General features: G+C 38.6%; 1 protein-coding gene across 3 annotated transcripts; it reads left to right on the top strand.

The window, feature by feature from the left end:
• Positions 1-466: 466 nt before the first annotated feature.
• Positions 467-15,770, top strand: LOC111592550 (probable phospholipid-transporting ATPase IIB). 3 transcript variants are annotated; one of them, XM_023304837.2, is made up of 6 exons: positions 467-1,962; positions 12,048-12,885; positions 12,951-13,734; positions 13,795-15,139; positions 15,202-15,275; positions 15,341-15,770. In XM_023304837.2, the coding sequence occupies exons 1-6, from the start codon at positions 1,337-1,339 to the stop codon at positions 15,472-15,474; spliced, it is 3,801 nt and encodes a 1,266-aa protein (XP_023160605.2). In that variant the 5' UTR covers positions 467-1,336; the 3' UTR covers positions 15,475-15,770. The 3 variants fall into 3 exon arrangements, with proteins under 3 accessions (XP_023160605.2, XP_030079044.1, XP_023160606.2); XM_030223184.1 differs by lacking the exon at positions 467-1,962 and adding an exon at positions 10,401-10,817 and having other exon boundaries at positions 15,341-15,474; XM_023304838.2 differs by lacking the exon at positions 467-1,962 and adding an exon at positions 11,811-11,946 and having other exon boundaries at positions 15,341-15,474.
• Positions 15,771-16,552: the final 782 nt, after the last annotated feature.

Raw genomic sequence — 16,552 nt, 5'->3', positions numbered from 1 at the left:
ATATCGTAAACTATTAAGACAGATAAAAGAACAATGATACATATATAAAATTTTATAAAATAAAATTAAATCTAATAAAATCGACAGACCTTCATTCATTTTTACTTCATTTGTGTCATACTAAAAATAGGTCACAAACAAATCAAACTAGAATATTATAATATACATATGTTCGCCCCAATTGGAATTATACAATCAGAGACGACTCTGCGAAGGATTGGCATAAAAGCCCAGGCAAATCAATAGCCGTGCAGACGTCGGGACATAGATTTCGCAATTTGACTGCTTATCAAGAATTTATTTTATTTATTTTTTATTTAATTAGTTATGATTAGATTAATTGTTAAAAAAATTTAAGTTGGCGCTCAACGCATCGTAACACGCAAGCATTTCAGCCTTTACCAACACTGCAAAAACAGCTGCTCGGCAGTTTGGCTAAATTTATACAATTGGCCAGTGGCCACTGGCAACACATTTAACATAAATACACTGAAACGTGCTCAAACATGTGCTAAATTATTTATAAATATTTTCTAGTTTTATTCCAATATTTCTACACAAGTGCAGCAAAAATTATCGAGCTTTTAATCAAAATAGTGAAGAGTTGAAAATTATAATTGCATGTGTTTTAGTGTTTAGTGTGTGCGTCCGTGCGTGTGTGTGTGCGTAATTGTGAGGTCCGGGCCATTGGTAATAAAACTTGCAAGTGCCGCGTTGTTATTGTTGATTTTTTATAGTATATATTGTGATACCGATCAGACTGCTACCCGACATAATTGATAAACAATTATTATCAATTGGCATTTATAAAAGTGAGCATGAGGCGTTCGATTTACGGATCCACTAGATGACGTCGACGGGGAACGCCCGTGTGCTTGTATGTGTGAGCTCAATTTAAATAGACGTGTTTGCTAATTCTCCCGGCTTCTGATACTCTTAAGTGTTCTATAAATATTTACGCGCCCAAATAAAGACCGTTGATAAGCCAGCAGCCACACGTTTTGTTTGCTCGAAAAAAATTGCTGTCAAATTTGTGGCTGCAGTCGCAATCGAAATCGTATGCGGCAGCTGCTGCAGTGAAGTTCACCGAAAACGTGGCAAGCAAACGCTTGATAAAGTTCCATATGAAGGAGCGCATAAAAGGAAAGCGGAAATACATACAAGACAACAGCTGCAAAACTGCACTGAGCGATTTTATACAAGTTTAGACAAAATACAAACTACGGCACACCTGTAAAGCGCTCTTTCACACTCACATGCTCACTAGCTCTCTCTCTTACCCAGCAAATACACATAAATCGTATTTATATATATATATAGAACGCTCTCTTACGCCATGACTGATAACGAGCTGCCACTACGTGACTTTGACGAAGAGAGCGAAGAGACTGATTCGGAAACAGAATTGCTCATACGCCACACAGGCAGCAGCGTTGACGCAGCTATTGTCAATAGCAACAGCAAAAGTAAAAGCAAAAGCAAAAGCAACAGCAGCGTCAACAATGGGCAAAGGCGACGCAAAAGCTCAACTGGTTACGGCGGCATCGGCGGCATTGGTAGTCCCATCAGCGGCGGCGTCGGCGGCGGCAGCTTTCTGGGCAATCTATTCAGTCTTGGCTCAGCCGCCGGCCAGATACGTTATAGAAATGAGCGGAGCCGCGAGCGCGCCAAACACTCGAATATTAGCAGCAGCGGCAGCGCCTCGCGCGACCTTACGTCCGACCATACAATTGGCGCTAGTGCAGCGAAACTGGCGCAACTAACACAGACGGGCGCCACTGGCGTCGATAGTTCCGCGCCACATGCCACACATGTGGCCACAGACATCAATGCGGCTAACGGTATTGGCGCCCACACAGTGATCGATCCGGACAACGGCTCCTCCACGGTCTTCTATCAAAACAATCGCAGGCGCAGCAAAAGTCGCAGCATCGGCAATGTTTGTAAAATGTGTTTCTGTAGGTGCGTACACATATATATTATATACATACATCAGTCACTCAAATGTGTATTGACATATTTATCGCTTGGCGACACATTTGTTTTTTTTGGTCTATCCATCGGTGCGTATACGCGATGTTCTACGTCTCAAAATTTGCTGTCAATAATCACAGCCCGCCAACTGTTGCCTATTGAAGACAACAACTAAAACTTTTGTGTTCCCAAAAACAGAAAATAGCAAAAAAAAAACATGAAAAACAGCTGCTCTCTCATAAATGTTATTTATTTATTTTTTCTAAATTAACGCGCTTCGAATACTTCTTCAATTATTCACGAACAGAAATGCTTACGTATGTACAGTGCGTACTGCAGGTGACAAACTGGGTGTAGATGCTAACAAATATTCAAATTGTTGCTAGCAATGTGGGTCAAGGCATATATAATTAATTGTCGAAGACATTATCTATAAAGATTATATATTCTAGATGTCTATAGTACTGTTGTTCTCTTCTGACAGTACAGTAAACTAGAGTCTCTCTAATTTGGACACCTGCCCACAAAAGCCTGCGAGCAGTAGCAGTCAGCCAGATCGGCGCAATAATTCACAAATTATTTGGCCAATCAAAATATCTCAAAATGTAACTGAAAAATCCAATATGTATATATTGTGGTATATATATGCATAAGTGATGTACCCTATATGCTATATTGCTTATTTGGCATTTATCTGCCAAGGTGTACATACAAAATCTAAGTATCATGGAAATCAATTTGGGTTCTGTTTGATCTGAGAAATAACTTCCTCTCGTTTGGTTAAACTTCCCGTTTGCCACATGACGGAATATTGTTTTTTTTTTATCTCAGACTTGGTGCTCGCATCTTGAAACCTTTCTTGGTAACAAGTTATGCTCCACTGACTTTATTTATTATCGCTTTTTTTTTTTGCTTTTATGACGCCTGCGCTGGGCAGCAACAACAAATCGTTGAAATTCAAACTACCAAATGGAAACATTTCAAAATGTTCAACAGAAATACAACGAACTAAGCGAAAAAAGCACAAAAGCAACCAAGAAGCAAGTTGGGGATCTAGCAGACAGTGCTCGACTAGCAAGTGCCCTATAATTCTATACCATATTTATATATATATATATATATATATATATATATTGATATATATATGATTTCTTGACAGTTTATGGCTTTAAGTCACGATCTCTTTGAAGTGTATAAACTATAGTATTTCATCGCTTTATCAAGCTATACTTCGAGTGCTTATGAGTTAATTTTTCAATTTTATATTGGAAAAGTTGAGCTGGAAAAGCCGTGTTCTTTGATAGCTTTCAATAAGTGAAAACCTCAGAGATAGGTTAAAGAACAAAAAATCGTTATTTATCGATCTCTGAACAGCGTGGTTTAAATTGGCTTAAACATAAATCTGTTTGTGTAGATCTTCGAACCTGACAGACCGACTGAGAGTACATATATATATACTATATATATATATAGTAAACTTCATGAGACAAAGATACAAAAAAGTAAATTGCAAAGTCAGACAAAATTATAGTCGAGACGTTTCGAAGAAAAGTTGGCGTTTTGAAACGCGAGTAAAATTGTAGACGAATATAGTATATATGTATGTATATACATGTGTATCTATATAGGTCTATTATATGTACATATAGTTTCGACATAGCACAAAGCACAGATACACACCTAAATATATACTCATATGTTTGTAGACATAAAATATATTTTTAATTTGCTTAATTAGAAGAAAAACAAGACGAAAATAAATGGAGAAAGAGCGCACAGAGAATGCCGCCGGCAAAAATAAATAAAGAACCAAAACATTTTTTTTTGTTTTTTTTTTTTTGCCATTTGCGACGAAATCGAAATCGATAAACGTGATCCACAAGTACGGGAAGCGTCAGTGGTTCTGTTTATGCCAAAGTGTACATCACAGTATGTCTATGTATGTATGTGTGTACGTATGTCCGCCTGACATTCATTCCAGCGAAAAGCGAAAATCGAAATCCAAATGGAAACGTACAACAAAGTGTAACACCCACATACAGCAAAGTGGTGCAATATTTCGACCAGTGACAAAAATGCTGAGACCTTCACGTGCCGCAAGACTCCAATTGTAGCACAGCTCAGACCCTAGCGCAGAATTTGCATTTGTAATCGATTTTCGGCGTGCAACTCCTCCTAAAAAAGAAATAAAGGCAACTCGCTTTTGTTGTTGTTTTTGTTTTGTTTTTCTGGTGTCGTCAGCTGCTCAACTTAGAAGAAGCGAACACTGAACTACAGAAATTCGAAACCAGTTTGCTTAGATAGGTTTTTTTTTCAAGGTTTCTAAAACACAAACGAGTTCTGCAACAAAAGTCGCATCCAGCCAGTTATATTTCTTTTTGGTGTGCTTTTTATAGCCTATACTCTTTTATGTCGTATATAGAGTGTGTGATGGTTCTTTGGATAAATATGCAACAGGCAGATGGTGTAAAAGCTATGATTAATTAAACAATCTCTGTAATATGCGAATCACTTAGGCATAAACTGATAAGGAATATGTGCATATGTCTCCCGTAACAGTGTACATTATAGACATCAGTGCTATCTATTTCAATTTGCATAAAACTCTCAGAGTACATATAAAATGTTTGTTTGGTAAATAAATTTGGTTGACTTATTTGAGATCAGGAAGCATCCTTCGTATACAATTATCAATTCCATAGCCATTGGTTACGGAGTATCATCTGGTTGTTCACTCCCGGCTAGGTGACTCTCACACGCTTAGACTTCATGCTTTGCTCTGTTCATGTCCAAAAATTGAAAGTTATGTGCCCTCGTGGCTTATCAGAAGGAGGTCAAGCGTTCGGGCTGCCTGCTGCCCCGTCTGAGAGGGCAAAAATGAATGCAAAAAGCCGCAACGCGTCGCATAGCTCGACTAGAGATTTCAAATTGGGTATTGCCCACAAAATGAAACAGCGCATGATAGATGCATTTCCAAGCATATATAACACTCTCTGACTGTAGCCAAGAGGCCTGGGCCTGAGAATGGAGCCCCATTGTTCGGGCATGTGGAACAAATATTATGCGGCAGACTTCGTAATATGCATTTGCTGCGATTGCATTATGTAAAGCCCGAAATGAGTGGCGTCTGAGAATTGCATAAGTGATCAAACCACTGTTATCAACTATTATTAAAATAATTGAATTCTTATCAGAAATTAAGCTAAAGGGGCTTGTCTAACATTAAGCTAATTGAACTCTTATCAGCAATTGTGCTGTCAACTGAACTTAGTTCCTAATTAACTATATAGTTAAAAGTGCAATTCATTTCAAAAACCGAATTTCAAATAAAAGTGCCGGAATTCAGCTTCACATTGAAGTTTTTATTATTTAAGTAAACATACCCCACTTCAATATACACTTATTTATTTATCCCCTCTTTTTTGTTAACAAGTCTTAAAGTCTTGCTAACTTGGAAATATTCATATACATTTTATAAAATCAAACATTGGATCAGTGTGATCCGCACACTTAAAGACTCAATAATGACCAAAAATAACTCATTCTTCGTGGTATTTGCGGTATTTTGACGCATTTCCGGGAGATGATCGATACTCTGATATTTTTAAAACAAACCCTATAAGAGAAGTATAGCGGCGTTATTATTATATCTACATAAGTGGATCGTATTTAAAAATATCGTAGCAAAAAATAATTTCCAAATTTTCTTTTCGAAATATATTTTTTAAAAACTTTAATTGCAATGAAGAAACTTTTTTTTTTGTTTAATTCATATAATATGAAGTCGTATTCAAACTGTAGCAAACTCTTCAATTGCTGACCCTGAGCTTACTTTATTTGCGCTTCGTAGTTTTTGTAGCGCCCATGGCTCCCTTGCCTGAAATAGCTCTCTTTTTCGACAGTCTAACGCACTTTGCGTTGGCTTTGAAGGTCTTGTTGCTGTGGCTCACTTTTGGTTGGTGCCCAACTACAACTACAGCGCTTTGGCTTTTGTTTTCTTTGTTCGTCTACGGCTTAACTCGAAGCGTTGCCTGTTATATGAGTCTCAAAGATTTCGGCCGATTAGAATTGCAATTTGGTTTCAGGTAAAGCAAACGTTGTGTAACCAACGTGTCGCTTAGCTGCCTGCCGTTTGGCTTTTTCTTTTTTTGTTTGTTAAACGGGGTAATGATCTAATTGCGGGCATTAGTCGAAATATTTTCCATTAGCTCAAAAACTAACTAAGCAATGCTTTCAGCGATAACGCTCAGATATTTGACATGACGCGGTTTTAATTGTGAGCTTAGTTTCCGCTCTATTGAAGATTAGGTTAAAGCGTATGTGAGGGCTAAGGCCATACACGTTTAAAGCAACGCATCATATCTAAAAGCACTGGTCTCTGGGAGAAATTTACAGTCTAAAAATCATGCAAGGAAAAGATTGGAATATCTTTATCTTTTGTCATTTTATTTACTTCATAGTAATATATAAATGGAAACTATTTGGCAATTGCACAAATATGCAATCCTTTGATCTATACATATATTTCATACTGTTCTATAAAGACTTCCTTACTTAAAAACTTACTTTTTAATCTCTATTACCATTATTACTTATTGTATATTTTGTCATTCACAAAAAGATGTAAAATTATGACAGCTAGAAAAGTCAGAGGATTACTTATAAAAAGTATAAAAAGAATGTTATTCTATTTCTTAGATTAACTAAAATCACAGTAAATAAGAGGTGAATATAACAGCTAATCTCTAAATTGCTTAGCTTTGATTTAGATTTTTAGTGTATTTATAGAGACGTATTTGATCTGTCTAGAAATATGTTTCCATATCATTTACTTTTGTCATTTTCACTATGAGTTTCTGTATACTGCATTCACCTAGCCTACATAAGCAGCATTTCTTTGCGCTGAAAATATTATGTGAAACACAACAATGGATAAATGGAAAGTAAGAATTGTTGTTGGCTGGAAATCACGAACACAACAAACTCGTAAATACCGCAAAAGTGTCGAGACACTGGAGAATTTTTTCTTGCTGCTATTTATACTCGCTCACGAAGTGAAAGAGAGTATCTCGGTTTTAAATACCTCACAAGTTGCGCTTCCCAATAAATCGACTTAAAGGTATGTATCCACAGCCAGACCGCGCGTAATTTGAGATCAGTTAGAGTTAGATCTATATAAAATATGGTTCAAATTAAATTTTTTTTAATGTTTTTAAACGGTGCCCGTTTATCTTGCAGTCGATTGTACCCTATGGTAGCATTGTCACTTGTTATACCCTGAACCCATTGAAAAATGAGATATCAGGGTATAATGGTTTTGTTAAAATGTATGTAACAGGCAGAAGGAGGCGTGGCAGACCCCAAAAAGTATATATATTTTTGGGTTTAGCTCTGTCCGTCTGTCTGTACGCGTGAACGCGTCGACAAATAATCGATAACTGTTCCCGTTTGATTGGTATCGATTAAAAACATGGAAATGCAATTATTAATTTATACCTCGTACGGCTTAAGAGCTAGAGTCGCCAAATGTAGTATTTATTGTATATTTTATACAATGCAAATTTTTGTTATATATTTTTTATTTGTCTTTTTTTAATGATCGATTCAAGCTATGGAAAACAGGGTATCTATTAGTCGGGCAAGTCCGACTGGAGTTGTCTCACTTGTTTTTATATGTTTCTAAAGAAGCGAGTCGCGTCAAAGGAATTAATTTCAGAGCAGACAATGAGCTATTGGCTGACTGATGGACCGCTCGACTGTGGCACATAATTTATGCGCCACTTATCCACCTGTCGGTAACCACTAACCAACCGTTAGGAGCGGGGAGGGAAAGCAGGGACTCCTCACTCCGGCTAATTTTCAATTTGTGTGTCAACAAGCGGGCTGCCTGCCTGCCCGGCAGCTAGCCTGCGGTGCTCTGGGCCGCCTCGACACGCCCGGAATCGAGTCGCTCGGCTGATTTCTGTGCAAATAGGCGAGCGGCCATGATAAGTAGCGCGATGTTAAGTTCTACGAACTAGACGCTATAAATAGGTACGCTGCTGGTTGACTTGTTTATTAACCCACATTGCAAGCAGTGGGTGAAACCATTGTTGTTTCTTTGCCAACTCTTTTTCCAAGTTGTGGCCAACAAATAATAACATTAACGGTTGCCATTGACGGGCCCTGGAAATGGCACTGGAACTGTACCTGCAACTGGGCATGGGGGCTGTTTTGCATGCGATCCGGCGACAGCAAAAGTAAAATGAAAACAGAAACAGAAAAAGCTTGGGAAAACTATGTTGCCAGCTGGCAATCGCCATACAATTGGCCGACTTCTCACATAGTGCTTATATACACATAATACATAAGACTTTTAGTAGTTGCTGGAAATCCATATACCTCACCAATTCATATCTTTTTAAATGTCATTAGCTGCGCTTTGGTCTCTAGTATACACAAAAATATGCAATTAAACGTGAAAAAGTTACCTTATCTGGTTATATAAACTAAAGCCCCGAGAACTTAGTCTCGACAGCTTAGTCTCGCTGCCTTTCAAATGATTTAGCTTCAAATTAAATTTAAACTAGTTTGTTGTTCAATATTTAGCCAAAGATAAACCGGCCTATAAGACGATGAAAAAATCAATTAGATTATCAAAGAAAAGAAAGTATATATTATCTTAGCGAAGTCAAACTTTATATATCTTTATAAAAATAATGCAACATAGACGAAACAACATGTAATAAAATGTATTAGCCCAGAATGGAAAACTTTTCCAAAGGCCTTTAAAGTGCCTAATCCGAATCTGAGCCGTGTTTTAAGATAGATAGACAAATTCATTTTACGACAACACAGCTAAAGTATCTGAATTTGTTATCCAATTTCTTTAGTACCTCGTTTAAAATATTAGAAAATATTTATTTTTTTCGAATCCCAATTACCTAAAATAGAAATGTTTTTCGCAATAAAATAAAGCAGAAAATATTTCAACAAACTTGACCAGCTTTTCTCCTAGTAGCCGTATGTTAAATCTATTGATATATAAATAATTTACTATTAGACTAATGATTCCTATGATATATATTTATAAAATGTGCAACAGATCGGGCCGAGCTTTTTATCGAATTGACTGATCTAGAAATGAAGTTGCCTCAGTAATGATATTTAACAGTGGGATATTTTATAGTCATATCAATGGGAAAAGTAAATACAATTGTGTAACAATTTAACAACGGCAAAATTCATGTTTGAGCTTCAACAACAATGATATTAATTGTTAGCAGTTCTGAAAACGTTTCGCATATATCTGTCTACATGTACATCTTCGTATAGAGATATGTGTATTCGTAATTCTGGGACGTGCTGTAATATCTCTGAAAGTAAAATGCAGCGAATGCATTTCGCATTTTGCAATTAGTCGAGGGTAAGGAAATGCCAAATAAAACATGTTTTATAATTGTTGTTTACGTTTTTGGCTTGGCTAAGCAATTGTGAGTAAGCACAACAGCAACACAACGAAGCAGAAAATAAGAAACTATATATATAAAACTATCTGGGCACGAGCTAAGGAAATGGAACGGTGACAATATAGCGGCTCAGCGTTTTGAAGTGATATTTGCAGTCTGTGACTCAGACCCAAATGAGATATAGATTCAGACACAGAGAGAGAGAGAGAGAGAGAGAGAGAGATTTGTGTGAACGTTCTCCAGTTGACTTTTACAACAGAGGGTAGACCCTTTGTCTCGGTGTTGGCCTGGTCGAGATCTTTGTCTTTGGTCATTTCTCAATTTTTGGAATTTTTTACAGTATTAAGCACGTTGATGTCATTGAACCTTTTTCACTTTTTGATGGTTTATTGCCAATGTTGAATGGTAATTGTTTTTGTTGTCGTTATTCATGATGGTATTTCTCGTTCTTTAGTTTTATGGTTTTTTTTGTACCGTGGACAACTTTTGAGTATGAGATCATAAGCCATAAACGCAACGCCACTATTGACAAAAGTTTATTTTTTTAAGATGAATAATATATGTATAGACGGCAAATACGTTGACACGCCCAACGCCCGCTACTCGAGTCACCATAATTTGCCCCATAAAGTCAGAAACAAGTTTACGCAGAGAGCAAAAGCAAATAAGCAGTTAGCGGAGTCGTATGCTCTAAGTTGTTTATATTGCTGAAACGAAAGCCTGACGAAGCTTATTTAATTAACATGTCTATGCGAACGCAGCGATGTGCGCAATCAGCTGAATTGCTTACGTTATGCAATTTCATAACGTTAGGCCACTTTAAATGCGCGCCATAATTAGAATAATGCTGCCAGACTGTTTAAGACATAAAACATAGCTGCGCTCTTTCAACACCAATCACGCGCATGGAGATAGTGTGCATTCACTCACACGCATGTGTACGGTCGTTGTATTGATTTCTCTTTTCGTTAGGAAACAGGGTTGTTAAACAAATGCCAGACAACGTAGTTTTGACACGGAATTTTTCGTTTGGGTTAATTTGTGCATAAGAATTTTTTAGTGGCTGCACTTAACGACTGAAGTGTGATTCGATTTAATTAGATTGGCATGTAGATGCATTTTGTGAAACGTGTACCATGCACTATGCATATTATTGTGTAAAGCGATACAAAAACAAAAACAAACAACTACCCAGCTGCTGCTGCTGCCAGAACAAAGCGCTAAGGCAGCTCAGCCCCCGTTTATAAAAACTATAAAAAATTCGGCAAAGAATTGTTATTTACAAAAATCGGGTAAAATGGATGACGGCACTTCACAAATTTCTGCTGCGGCACCTATGACCAGAGAGAATATTCCACTGCTGAACCGACATCGCAATCGTTGGTATTCGTTCAGGTGAATCATCATAACATCCATGACCCCCAGTTTCGCCTAACGGCGAATCTGGTTTATCAGCATTTGATTCCCCGCCTTCGCTCCGCATGAGAGACAATCATGTTGCAGAGCGCCGTTGCAGTTAATAGCAATGTTCTTTACTCTCCCGCTTGTCACTCTCTTTGTGACAACCTATCTACTGACTCCCCACGCATTTGTATGTCAGTTTTTAATATATACATGTATATATATGTAGATATGAATGATTTGGTTGCGTGTACTTTATTCTTTGTGGTTTCATATACACATGCACATTAGATTTAATATTATTGATTTTTTTTTGCCAAGGTCACTTTTCTTTCTGAAATTTAAAGCTGTGTTCACAGTTTATAAAGCAATGAATGTATTATCTAGTTCTGCGGAACTGCATGTTATTTTTCATTTTGCTCAAAGCTAAGATTAGACGGAATCAGCTGAGTTCCTATACTGCTTAAGTGGAACTGATAAAAAAAATAATAAAAACCGTTACACATTTCGAATATTGTATGATGTTAATTTTAGTTTTGCTTTTTCTTTCTTTTTTATCAAACAAATAATGTTTTAAAACTCATATATACATTTTTTTTGTAATTAATTTGTTTCAATTTTTTAAATTATTTAAAGATATTTTTATGGGTTATATCACATCAGTGAGCAAATATTTATTGGAATAAGATAATGCCAATTTTCGAGATACCTCTTGAACTAATGTTTAGTTGGCATTGAAGTTTACCTCCAAAATAATTTGAAATGTGATTTGAATTAATTTTCTAATGTTGCTGCAAATATATGCAACTAAACTTATAAAAACCAAGCACAATAGCTACTGTCTTTTACCCTATAATTACAAATAATATTTTCTTTAGATTTCCCTTTAAATACATATTTATTTAAAAAAGAATTTAAAGAGTTTTAACATTTTAAAATAGTAAAGAATGTTTATTTACAGCAAAGTATTTTCGCCTCATTTGAATTATTTTCCGATTCACGTTAATCAAAAATTTCCACAAAAGCCTTCATAAATGCCACAATTTGGTTAACTCCGAATGCAAGCGTCGCCTTGCTTGCTTGATTTAAGCTCGGGCCAAACTCAGATCCGGCCCAAAAAAACGTACGCATCAGATAAGATTTGTTAGCAAGAGGACAACTTAACATTTAACTGGGTGGTTTTACGTTTATCTATATATTGATTAAATTGTGATTTTCTTACAGCTGCTGGAAGAAATGGTTCAGGCCACGAGAGCTACGAGCCCGGACGGTCAACTTGGGCAGGCCAAATACAGAGAAGTTTCCGCCAAATGAGATACGCAACCAGAAGTACAATTTCATCACGTTCCTGCCGCTGGTGTTGTTCGAACAGTTTCGTTTCTTTCTCAACTTGTACTTTCTGTTGATGGCGCTTTCGCAATTATATCCGGACATCCGCATTGGCTATCCGTACACCTACTGGGGTCCGCTTGGCTTTGTGCTGATGGTCACCATTTGCAGGGAGGGGGTGGATGATCTGCGTCGGCATCAGCGCGATCGTGAGGTCAACTCGCAGAAATACAAACGTCTTTCGGCTGCGCATGGTAATGGCTACGAGATGGTGCCCAGCTCTAAGCTTAAAGTGGGCGATGTGATCATTGTGGAGAAGAACGAGCGAGTGCCTGCGGATCTTATCTTGTTGCGCACCAGCGATCGCAGCGGCTCCGTTTTTGTTCGCACCGATCAACTGGACGGTGAGACAGACTGGAAACCACGCTTAGCAGTGCCCTACACCCAAAAACTGTGTCGGGACGCAGATCTGTACAATATCGACGCAAGTTTCTATGTGGAGAAGCCGCAGAATGATATACACAGTTTTATTGCCACCTTTTGTGTGACTGATGGCAGTGAAGACACCGGCCTAAGCGTGGAGAACACTCTCTGGGCTAATACAGTTGTCGCCGCTGGCACCGCCACAGGAATTGTCATCTACACAGGCTGTGAGACACGCAGTGTGATGAATAACTCTCAACCTCGTTCCAAAGTGGGACTGCTTGACACTGAGATAAACGGGCTGACCAAGGTAGATACATATTGGCATGACTGTTAAATACTTTTATAATGACCGTTTTTTTTCCAATTTAACAGGTGCTATTTTGTGCCGTCCTGGGACTCTCTTTGGTTATGATGATGCTTAAGGGATTTGGTGGTCCTTGGTATCGTTATATGTTCCGTTTTGTTCTGCTCTTCTCATACATTATACCGATCAGTCTGCGCGTGAATCTCGATATGGGCAAGGCCTTCTATTCGTGGCAAATGCAAAATGATGACAATATTAAAGGTACCGTTGTACGTTCCACCACCATACCCGAGGAGCTTGGCCGCATCTCGTATGTGCTAACCGACAAGACGGGCACGTTAACCCAAAACGAAATGGTCTTTAAGAAGATACATCTAGGAATAGTATCACACGATGCGGATACTTTCCACCACATTGGTCAGATAATACAGAAACTGTCGGGAAATATACTGCAGCAACAGCAGCAACAAGGCAGCCTCTCCAGCTCCAGCAGCGCCGGCGAATCAATTAAACCAATCATGTTTGCTGGTAATCGTATGCGTCGTCCCGAAGGTTGGCGCGAATGGGAAGCGGTGCGTGCTTTAGCCTTGTGCCACAATGTGACGCCGGTGAGCGATGATGACGACAGTCATTCGGTATCCACTGCATCGACGGTGACTGGCGGAAATAATTCGCCCACAAAATCTGTGATAAACATTGAGGCACCAGGCAGCACTGACACAGAGCATCAATATCAGGCCGCCTCACCAGATGAGATAGCCTTGGTCAAGTGGACCGAACAGGTGGGCCTAACACTGATCGCACGAGATTTAAATACCATGACCCTTCAGGTGAAGACCGCCTCTGATGAGAGTAAGCGCAAACGTAACAATATCAATAACGATTTCATAACTAACATTAATTATTTTTTAGATGACATACTATTGCAGTACCAGATATTGCAGCTGTTTCCATTTACGAGCGAAAGCAAGCGTATGGGTATCATTGTACGTGAGACCAAGTCGGGTCAGATAACGTTTTATTTGAAGGGTGCCGATGTGGTCATGTCCACGATTGTCCAGTACAACGACTGGCTCAGCGAAGAGTCCGGCAACATGGCGCGTGAGGGTCTACGCACGCTCGTCGTCGCAAAAAAAGTGTTGAGCGATGAGCAGTATAACGATTTTGAGATGCGTTACAATGCCGCACGGCTTAGCATTACGGATCGTGTTGCCAAGGTGGCCGCCGTTACTGAGTCTCTAGAACGTGAAATGGAGCTGCTGTGTCTCACGGGAGTCGAGGATCGCTTGCAAGAAAACGTGCGTCCCACGCTTGAACTGTTGCGCAATGCTGGCGTACGTGTCTGGATGTTAACGGGCGATAAGCTGGAGACCGCATGTTGTATTGCAAAATCATCGCAGCTTATTGGCCGTAATCAAGGCTTACATGTGTTGCGTTCTGTCAAGACACGAACGGAAGCGCACCAGGAGCTAAATCAGTTCCGGCGCAAGCAAGGGCACGCACTGGTTATATCCGGCGAATCACTGGAGGTGTGCCTACAGTATTATCGACTAGAGTTTTTGGAGCTGGCCACCGCTTCGCCAGCGGTCGTCTGTTGCCGCTGCTCGCCCACCCAAAAGGCACAGGTGGTGTCTCTCATCCAGAAGCACACACGCAAGCGTACGTGTGCCGTGGGCGATGGTGGTAACGATGTAAGCATGATTCAGCAAGCGGATGCAGGTGTGGGAATCGAGGGACGCGAAGGCCGTCAGGCATCGTTGGCTGGAGACTTTAGCATTCCACAATTCTCGCACATTGCCAAGCTGCTGCTGATCCATGGGCGACGCAGTTATAAACGCTCAGCAGCTCTTTCCCAGTTCGTCATTCATCGTGGATTAATAATTACCACACTGCAAGCTGTTTTCTCGGCGGTATTTTATTTGAGCTCTGTGGCTCTGTATCAGGGCTTTTTGATGGTGGGCTATTCCACGGTGTACACCATGTTTCCTGTGTTCTCGCTGGTTCTAGATCAGGACATTACATCAGAGACAGCTGTCACATATCCGGAGCTCTACAAGGATCTGTCAAAGGGGCGCAGTCTTAGCTATAAGACATTCTTCATCTGGGTGCTGATCAGCATCTACCAGGGTGGCGTTATCATGTATGGCGCGCTGATACTCTTCGTGGATGAGTTTATACACATTGTAGCAATCAGTTTCTCAGCGCTTATTATGACAGAGCTTATCATGGTGGCATTGACGGTGCGCACCTGGCACAGGTTAGACCACTTCAAACTTTTATGACTTTCGAAAGCTTTATTTATCTTCTGATTTGTCGTAGGCTCATGGTCTTGGCGGAACTATTCAGCTTGGCTTTATATCTCATCTCGCTGGCGGTGCTACACGATTATTTCGGTGAGCATACTAATGATTTATAACTGTTATAACCGTTTTCTTATATTATTTGTTTATTTTTTCAGATTGGGAATTCATTTGGTCTTACGATTTTCTCTGGAAGGTATCACTTATTACAGTTGTCTCCTGCTTGCCCCTGTACATAATCAAATTCTTGCGCAAGAAGTGCTCGCCGCCATCCTATTTGAAACTCTCTTAGATACGAAGAACACCGAGATAGCGACGAATTTTTCAGTTACAAAATTAATTTTCTTAAATTATTTGCACTTATTTTGTATGACTTACTAAAACGGCTTTTATATTGTTTTCGCATAAGATTTTGTTATTTTGTCCAAGTTCTGCCAACAAGAGAAAGGCCCATCCCCATACGTGATATAAAGTGTAATAACTTAACTTTCGCAGTCTCCCTATATGTATTTGTTTCTACGATTTGTTGCATTACACAAAAGTAAAGCGAAGTGAATGGAAAATAAAGTGATTATGTATACATTTAAACGATGATTAATGTTTAAGTCGCAGTAAACCAAATTATGTTACTAATTATTTAATAATAAAGTAAAAGTAAATGTAAAACTAAATGTATCTATAACTAAAACCGAAATCAATTATAACTGTGTGAAAATAAAGAAAACGACAAATAGATTTTGTATTAAGTATTAGACCCCGCATATATTAATAAATTTGATGAAAACTAAATTCTGTGTTGATTGGAACTATATTTAAATAATGTAAGCTAAAACTACAATTTATACGAGATTTTAAACGATACTGATTATATAATAATACTAAATCCACCTAGAATTCTGAAACTTCTCAACTTTTCTAGACCATGAGGCGACATTGCAGGATTTAGTTTACTTCAGTTAAATTACATCAGTTAAATGCGGTCCGCAAGCTTTTTAAATGTATAAATTCAGAAATTACTGTTAATTATAATGGTATACTTGCCTGGGGTGCATATGGCTTCTATTTTTCAGTATATATATGTAAAAAAATTAGCCGTTCTGTTCGTCAAGGAAAGGTGATGAGCAATATGGATGCTACTGTTAATCAAACCAAAGACGAAACGTAAAAACTGGAAACACAAAAGGTAAAAAAACCTCGTGATGCATAAAGAAAAAGAAACAGATATATACAAAATAAAAGCCGCTGAATCGAACCAATTTAATGCGCCTTGCGAGTCGAAACTGGTTTAACTGGTTTCTTTTTGATAACTTCCTCTCGTATTCAACAATTTGCAAAAATCCTATCTCGAATCGAACAATAGTTATCCAGTA

The sequence above is a fragment of the Drosophila hydei genome, unplaced genomic scaffold (assembly GCF_003285905.1).
Source record: "Drosophila hydei strain 15085-1641.00,03,60 unplaced genomic scaffold, DhydRS2 tig00000149-arrow-pilon, whole genome shotgun sequence".
Lineage (NCBI taxonomy): Eukaryota > Metazoa > Arthropoda > Insecta > Diptera > Drosophilidae > Drosophila > Drosophila hydei.
This window is presented reverse-complemented; position numbering and strand designations above follow the sequence as displayed.

What these genes read in the sequence shown, in the direction of transcription:
- LOC111592550 (XM_023304837.2), top strand. Translation starts at nt 1,337, where the DNA reads ATGACTGATAACGAGCTGCCACTACGTGACTTTGACGAAGAGAGCGAA. An exon ending in AGATAAACGGGCTGACCAAG is followed by an intron (nt 12,886 to 12,950) that starts GTAGATACATAT and finishes CCAATTTAACAG; the next exon opens with GTGCTATTTTGTGCCGTCCT. An exon ending in GAAGACCGCCTCTGATGAGA is followed by an intron (nt 13,735 to 13,794) that starts GTAAGCGCAAAC and finishes ATTATTTTTTAG; the next exon opens with ATGACATACTATTGCAGTAC.